This window comes from Choristoneura fumiferana, chromosome 11 (assembly GCF_025370935.1).
Source record: "Choristoneura fumiferana chromosome 11, NRCan_CFum_1, whole genome shotgun sequence".
NCBI classification, from domain to species: domain Eukaryota; kingdom Metazoa; phylum Arthropoda; class Insecta; order Lepidoptera; family Tortricidae; genus Choristoneura; species Choristoneura fumiferana.
In genome coordinates this window covers 7,759,789-7,768,437 of record NC_133482.1, presented here as the reverse complement: position 1 = coordinate 7,768,437, position 8,649 = coordinate 7,759,789, and the positions used below count along the sequence as shown (strand labels likewise).

Here is an 8,649-nt window from a genome sequence, read left to right as displayed (position 1 = left end):
TGTATGTAAATAAGTGATAGGTGCTGCATGTTCCTTGCCTCAAAAAAAAATAACTAAATTGTCAATATGGCAGTTTTTTATTATTCACATGGGCAGCATGAGTAATACAAAACTTTATTTGCGAAATATTACATTTCATTCTGCCATTTATTGGTGCCCACAATGCAACCTTATTTACGCGAGTTACTCGAGTTTAAAGTAGCCGAAACCAAAATACAACGCTCTGTATTCATTCGCCGTAATCCAGTTCGAACGTGATGTAAGTGCAAAACAATCCGTTTGGTAAATATTTCACTGCGTGCAGTACAGTGGAATTCGTACATAGTCTGGTTAATGTAAGTAAACGGCAAAACGAGCGGCATCTGTTGGTATTCAGCACAGGGTCTACAATGTTGCTAACATATAGTTAGACAATGCTGTGGTAAGGTCTATTATAGTCCGTCAGTTAGATTATTAGAAATATGGGACACGTATTTTTTATTAATAAAACAATTTAAATTAAACTAAACACTCATTAAATTAACAAAATATATATATAGTCAACTATAGTTTTTTCTTTTGTCAAACAAACAAAAAACAAAAAAGATGAATCGCGTCAAAGTTTGGGAGTGGGAGGCCGTGACGTCACTTCTGAGTAAAAAGTGTAAGGTAGGATAAACAATACGTGTCCGATATTTTTTACTAACGGACTACCTAATATAGGTATTTTAAGGAACTTAGTCTTCTTAACCCTATGCCTAAGCTAAATCTGCCTCCACGTAAGTGGACATCATTGACTCTTTTTAGGGTTCCGTATCCGAAGGGTCCTAACGGAGCTCTATTTTGGTCACAAGATTAGCCGTTTGCTTATCTGTTTGTCGTCTATTTTTACAGCCAAACGGTTGCACAGAAATCTGAAAGTGATATTCCGCGTCGTTGATCATGGTTAAAATTTTCTCGATGTCACGTGATCACCGCTTATCCCTCCACACGAAAAAAATCAACAATGTATTTAAATTTTGTCCAGGGTAACGTTCGAAAACGTTCTTCGGAAGCAGGAGCTCGGCGAAAGCGCAATGGAGGAGGACGACGAGCGTAAATCCATTGTGGTGGAGCCGCATGTCCAGCCGAAACGGGGACCGTACCTCTACAATGAGCCCAAGAAGTAAGTTACTAGTACAATCGACACTAGCATGCCAAAATTTAAACATTTTATAGCTCTGTTATACAAGCAGAGTACGCATAATTATCCCAAAGCAAGCTCTAATAATCAAGTAAATAAAAGCAACAAAAAAAGGAAGCTCTAATTGTAGAATACGATCCACGCGCAAGGAATCAGAAGCTAGGATTGTTTTATTTTATTGATTACATAATTTCGTTTAGTAAGTATAGGTAATTTAATAAAATGGTTGGTTTTTGAAATACCTGGTATTGTTATTATTAATAAGTTGTTGAAAATATTCTTTTTTGAATAGCTGCTAAACAAAGCCAATCCCGGATACCCCGGAGTCCGAAGAAAAGGACTGTATATTTCATTGTATTTAACGTCGAAACTCAGCGAAAGGATCTCACTTTACAAATAACAACAGAATAATCGTTTCAAATTTATCTAAATATCTGATATGAATTGAAAAATAAATAAGGATATGTGCTGTGGTTGCGGTTGGACGTATTATTAACCACAAGTACATAGGTAGGTATACCTAACTACTGTATGTAATTGAATTACGAGTATGTAACTGCAAAAATAACTGGAAACATTGATGTCCTATATACCGATTTGAAGTGTGTAGAATCCAATGCAAGTAAATAGATCAATAGTCATATCCGCTTTTAATCCTTTACTCCAAATTCAGAAAATACCTTTTTAGATCAAGTCAGTGAACTTTTAGGAGCCGACGCAGTATTAGTCATCCTCTGGCAAAAATAACTTATTAAGACATCCACATAGATATACGTCGTCTTCAAGACAAAAGCCATGTTCGGTAATTGTATGCCTTGAACTAAGTTGTGTGGGGAAAGGCCACAATTAGAGACATATCTCCCTCCGAGCAGGTGTTATACCTGGGGACCGATGTCCGAAAGAAGAGCGTCGGCAGTTGTATTTATGCTTACGAGTTGAGAAACATCGATACGATAGTGCAGTGTAGGATGTTGTGAGGCAACTAGACTAGAAGACAATTCGAATTTTTCTCATATGCCCAGTACTGTGCTCCACCAAAACAAAAACATGTGTATTATGCAGTTAAATGCGACTTCGTTAGGGCTCGTCCTTTTTGTCCTTTTTCTCAACTCGGTTATCACACTGCCGCCGCACGCCGCTGACATGTGCGGAGAGACGTTTGTAGCCAAATTGTACCGTCGTAGCGCGCACCGCACCCCGCTCGGAGATGCGGAGTCAGTCTGTTATACCATGCGGTTTTTGCATACAAATCAAAATTCTACAGTCAACATGAACAACCGTAGCACCGCACGCCGTATCAGGGTGCGGTGGCAGGGTGATTACCGACAAAGATGATCTATGATAGATCGTCGAAGACCATGTGTTTAAACTTTAACTTGTTAACAAAATTTGTTTCTTAGGAACAACATATTATTTACGCCGACGCAGCTCGAGGCCATTCGTTCCGGGATGCAACCTGGATTGACTCTAGTTGTGGGGCCTCCGGGAACAGGTAAGACATACATACAGTTGCATTCTCAATTTGAACACAAACTGATGCTGCGCCTTAATAATCCTTATATTCCCTGAAAAAAAAAACGCTGTGAAGCGATAAGGTTGGCAATAGCTAACCAAAAAGGTTGCCTTGGGAATTGCTTTTTATGTAGTATTTAATAAAGAATAATTGTAATATATTGTAAAAACAGTACCTATACTATACCGTAAAGTCGGATTTAGATTTCCATAAAGTTGGTGCATGTAACGCTTAAATAGTTTGTGCGATTCTGATCTTGATGAATGAAACAAGAACTTCATGTTCAACACATAGAGGTAATGAATGAATTTATTTTATCGTATGGCGTAAAACATTAACCAATAACACTTAAGAAAGAAACTACAAACTAGCTAAATGAATGAATACACACTTGATTTTCAACGCTATAAGATGGATAGAGCACGAAGCTAAACAATATTGAATTAGTCAACGGTAAGTGATAGAGTGCGTATGCCCACCTGCGCCTGTCCGTGGCACTCTCCGTAGCTCCGTGCCGTGCCGCCGATTGGGGGGGGGGGGGGCGCTACCGTCTGTTTGGCACACCCTGCGCGTGCGCCCTCACCCCCGCTTGCGCCTGTGCCGATTCCCTCTGCGTAGTGAAGTGCGCATGGCCTAGTCATGTATAGGGATGAAACGATACCACTGAGGTATCGTTATTTTTACTCGTAGCATCGGTCGTAAAGTAACGATACTTATTCCGTATTTATTGAAAAGTATCTACTTATATTAAACGTACCGAATTTTTTTTTTACAAATGTGAATTAAAAAAAAATACGTTAATGTTACCTGAACACTATTATTCTTTATTTAGATAAACATAAGTTGTGTTCTACTGTAGAACTATAAAAACTGACTTTTTTTGTAGAATTTCTATGAAAAAAGTCAGTTTTTGTAGTACTCCCCAAACATTTTAGGTTTTCTAAATACTTGTGATATAGAAATACCTACTAACCGATAAAATAAATAAGAGTACTTTTGACCGATATCTACGTGATACATGCTTCAAAGTATCGAGACAAAATTTATTTGGTATCGGAAGGAATGTATCGTGTAAGTACTTATATTCACTCATATTGTTTCATCCCTAGTGATGCACCACAAGTAAGCATAGTGTTAAAAGTAGTTGGTAGTAATTAATATGGTTAAAACATTTTTTACGATCTTTTATTTAACTTCAATTGTATTGTATGTATGTATGTTTGTACATGTTTGTTTGGCAGAAGGACTGACACTGCCGGAAGGCAGTGAAAATTCATGGTACACGGATGGATCTAAAATGAAATCCGGTACAGGAGCCGGCATTCATGCCAAGGACTTTAACAGTAGCGTAAGCATGGGAAATTATGCAACTGTCTTTCAAGCAGAGACGTATGCAATTATCGCCTGTGCACAGGAGAATATAGATAGGAAGGTAAGGGAAAAAACCATCTATATACTCAGTGACAGTCAAGCAGCCCTAAAGGCGCTCACATCGCCAAAGGTTGACTCAAGACTGATCTATAATGGAGTACAAGCACTAAACAAGCTTGGCAGACGCAATAGAGTGAGACTGGTTTGGATCCCAGGACACAAAGGCTTCATCGGAAATGAAAAAGCAGATGAGCTAGCAAGGGAAGGGTCAATGAACAAAAACATAGGGCCCGAGCCGTATGTGGGACTCTCACAGGGAACCATGAAGAATGCCATAAACGACCACACCAAACTTAAACACCAACAAGAGTGGAAAACACTGGAAGGTCTAAAGCATTCAAAACGATTCATCGAAAATGTCAGCACAAGCTGGACTAAAAACTCTGGACACTCAGTAGGAAACAACTCCGACATATCGTCGGGGCATTCACAGGTCACTTCAATACTAAACACATACTAGTAAAGATGGGACTACAGGACAATGAAGTCTGTAGAATATGTGGCGAGGAAGACGAAACAATGGAACACATTATGTGTGAATGTGACGCCCTCGCCAGATCAAGAATGAGACTCTTGGCGACGGATACCCCGCACCAGGAGACTTTAAGGCACTACCGCTACGTCAAATCATCCAATTTATGGACGAGGTGATAAAGGCAATAGAGTAAGTGCGAAGGAGGGGTAATTACACAAAAGATCCCTACGGGTCGAAGTGTATCCGCAAGGACCCCTAACGATAAGATAAGATGTATGTTTGTAAGTCCTAGAAATTTGCAAGCCTTTGTTAGACCTCATCCTGCTATCTGATTAAGCTAAAATTCGGTATAGTTATGTAAATTCTGTCACAATACAATAACCTGACAGTAACATTCTCGTGATCCAGCCAGGATCGTTTCTGCAGGACGGAACTCCTCAACGGTTAATGGCATCGATTCGAAGTTTGGTACGAAAATATAGTTTGCATTACAATGCAAGTACAGTCAGGAAAAAGTTTGTTTTTTTTTGACAGAATAATAGGTGTGTTTCTATAAAAGTCAAATTGAGTACAATTTTCTGCCACCTCTTGTTGTCATCACTCTGTAGATTCGTTCCTGGAAATACCATATGCACAGCTCTTCAAATCAATGAAACGAGTTCATTCAAATGAAACAGCGCAAAAAACGTCATATATCAAAACAAGATATGGCTCTGGCTATGGTGCAGACGGTATAAGTACATTCTCCTGATAAACTAATTGAGTTCAATTTATTCATTGAAGATTGGACTTCCCATGACGCAGACATCAAGTTATCAAAAACAGGTTTAGCTTTTTAGGGTTCCGGAACCAAAATGGCAAAAAGGAAACCCTTATAGTTTCGCCATGTCTGTCTGTCTGTCTGTCCGTCCGCGGCTTTGCACAGGGACTATCAATGCTAGAAAGCTGTAATTTTTCACGGATATATATGTAAACTATGCCGACAAAATGGTACACTAAAAAATACAAAAAAAAAATTGTTTTAGGGTACCTCCCATTAGACGTAAAGTGGGGGTGATTTTTATTTTCTCATCCAACCCTAAAGTGTGGAGTATCGTTGGATAGGTCTTTTAAAACCATTAGGGATTTATCGATTCAGTGATGTGTTTGCGAAATATTCAACTTTACAAATACAAATAATTTTATTTCGCTTAAAATATGGCTTAATGCTAATTTTCATTAAAATCGAGCGAAACGAAATCCTTAGAAAAATAGTAACTAATTTTTTCGAAATGGCTACGGAACCCTATTTTGGGCGTGTCCGACACGCTCTTGGCCGGTTTTTTTAACAGTGTAGGTATATTTTCCTGGCTGGTAAAGAATACGTAGGTTTCGTTACAACTAAAATACGTTGATGAAACAAATTGTAGATACTAGCCTAGCTACATAATATGCCTAGCCTAGTAATCAAACGACTTTATAAAACCCAAATCGACCCACCAAATTTTTGTTCCATAGCTATTACGCAAAATATCGTCACTACTTAGAAAAAAAAAGTAATACTCAAAAACCGAAAAAAAGTCTTTGTATATTTTGACACTTGCACAGCTTCTTTTAAAACTTCTGACGACCTCGTAGTTCATCAATCATCAAGTCAGCCGTAAGACGTCCATTGCTGGACATAGGCCTCCCCAAGGCTCTTGACTCAGACCGATCTTGTGCTTTCTTGTTGGAGGCCTACTGACAGCTCGTCTCCCGGTCCGTGGACGCCATTCGAGAACCTTCTGACCCCATCGGCCATCAGTCCTGCGAGCAATGTGCCCCGCCCACTGCCACTTCAGTTTCGCAATTCTTCGGGCTATGTCGGTAACCTTAGTTCTACTGCGGATATAATCATTTCTGATTCTAATTCGAACTCGTAGTTATACATTAGTGATTCCAAAAGTACCCATATTTCAATATTAAATTCTTAGTTGTGAGCAGTGTTTGACTATCCATTTCATTTCATATTCTCCCCCTATCAGGTAAAACGGACGTCGCAGTGCAGATAATATCCAACTTGTACCACAACTTTCCGTGGCAGCGCACTCTGGTGGTCACCCACAGCAATCAAGCGCTCAATCAGCTGTTCGAGAAAGTGGCCGAACTGGACGTGGACGAGCGGCATCTGTTACGTCTCGGACACGGGGAGGAGGCGTTGCAGACTGATAAGGACTTCTCCAGGTGAGACCAATAAGGCATTTATTTATGAATGAAAAATACATCATCACAGTTATAACACCAATGTGCTCTATACAAAGAACACAAAAAAGCGTACAAAAAAATATCAATTAGTACAACTAATTTGGGATTTTTGAATGTCGTCTTCGTCGCTACCCTAAAACGATGGAACACCACACCCTCCGGCCAGAAGTCGGAGCGCAGGAACATCTGCTGGTGTTTGGCAGAAAATTGGGACCTAAATGAGTTGAAATGTTTGACCTATAAGATTCGAGCGGGTGGATGGACAGCCGTAGCTATTTAGATCAGTGTCACCACCTTTCAGGGTTGCACTTTATCGACCTTAATACGAGTAAATGCAGTATTTAGTGTCGTCATCCCGTTCTGTCAAACTGCACTAGTCTCTGTCATAGTGGACAAATAGCCCAAATGTGCTTTCACAGTCAATGTCATAAGCGTGCTCACACTTAAATACCTTTGAAATCATCCTGTTTCTTACACGTGCGCTCTTCCCAACAACCGACTCGATCTCGACTTTCCCAACAACAAACTCAAAACTACCTACTTGAAGTATAAATAACGTCGGAATCATCGGACTGCAAGACGTTATGTGCGTGCCACATACACTTTGGCCTTACAGCGCCTTTTTAGGGTTCTTATAGTTTCGCCGTCTGTCTGTCTGTCCATCCGCGGATTTGCTCAGGGACTATCAATGCTAGAAAGCAGTAATTTTGCACGAATATATGTGTAAGCTATGCCGACAAAAACCGGTACAATAAAAAATTCAAAAAAAAATTTTTAAGAGTACCTCCCATATACGTAAAGTGGGGGGGATTTTTTTTTCTCATCCAACCTTGTAGTGTGGGGTATCGTTGGATAGGTCTTTTAAAACCATTGCTAAAACCATTTTTCGATTCAGTGACTTTTTTGCAAAATATTCAACTTTAACCCTTAATAAGGCAGAGGCAATTTAGCGACCACTTGTATTGAGTTGGAAACTGAACCTTATTGCTTTCCTAATACGTAACAATTTCCATTGTAATTATTGAAAATACGACTACCTAGCTTTAAAAATATTCTTTGTCAGGTATGTATTCGATAGCTGCTTTTGATTCTGTGGTTGTATGCTCCAATAAATGTGGCCTTGTAAAGGGTTAAAGCGCAAATTTTCATTAAAATCAAGCGTCCCCCCCCCCCCTAAACCGGTGGGTGGAAAAATTTGAAAAAAATCACGATGATGGTGGAACAGCAAAGTATGTTCCTATCATATTAAATATATTGACCCGTATAACACACGTCTTAAATCGCGTTTAGCTGGACATGTTTCGGGCTAATCATATATTTAATATGAGTGAGTCTCACGGTAGTTTCATGTTCAAAATTGCAAATCTTTACGGAGAGATATGTTCCTATTCCTATCAATACATTCTTATATTTATTATATCAACATAGGTAATCAAAGATTAGTATACCTTCATACCTTGACAAGTTCGTATGTGACACTCAGTAGAACCCTGTCACAGGGAGCCTCTGCTGTTATCAAGATTTTTTTTGACAAGTGTGGCGAATGCTAACTGCAACACGGCTCTACCGACAAATATGAACTTGTCAAGGTATAATTATCACACAGCCTATGTATACTTAGATACCTGCACTGCAGCCCCAAATGTATAGCCGATGCGTTACCAACTCAAATAGAGCGCTAAGATTAAAACAATGAGTTCTGTTTTCAAAGATAAACAGGTTTAAAATGAATACGGCCATAGATCTGATAGCCTTTTGACCCTAATGGTTTGAGCAATAAACTGCGCATAAAAGGCCATAACTGTTGTTAAATTTAGAAGCACAATCTACCATTGTAATTGAAGA

The 8,649-nt window shown here is 39.3% G+C and overlaps 1 protein-coding gene across 1 annotated transcript in view; it reads left to right on the top strand.

Moving 5' to 3' along the window:
- Window positions 1-235: 235 nt before the first annotated feature.
- The window catches only part of LOC141432657 (RNA helicase aquarius-like), a 30,656-nt gene continuing 22,242 nt past the window's right edge, over window positions 236-8,649 (top strand). Inside the window, exons 1-4 of the mRNA XM_074094357.1 lie at window positions 236-259; window positions 1,007-1,144; window positions 2,563-2,654; window positions 6,585-6,783. Coding sequence (XP_073950458.1) covers window positions 258-259; window positions 1,007-1,144; window positions 2,563-2,654; window positions 6,585-6,783 — 431 coding nt within the window. The 5' untranslated portion in view covers window positions 236-257. The remainder of the gene's footprint in view (window positions 260-1,006; window positions 1,145-2,562; window positions 2,655-6,584; window positions 6,784-8,649) is intronic.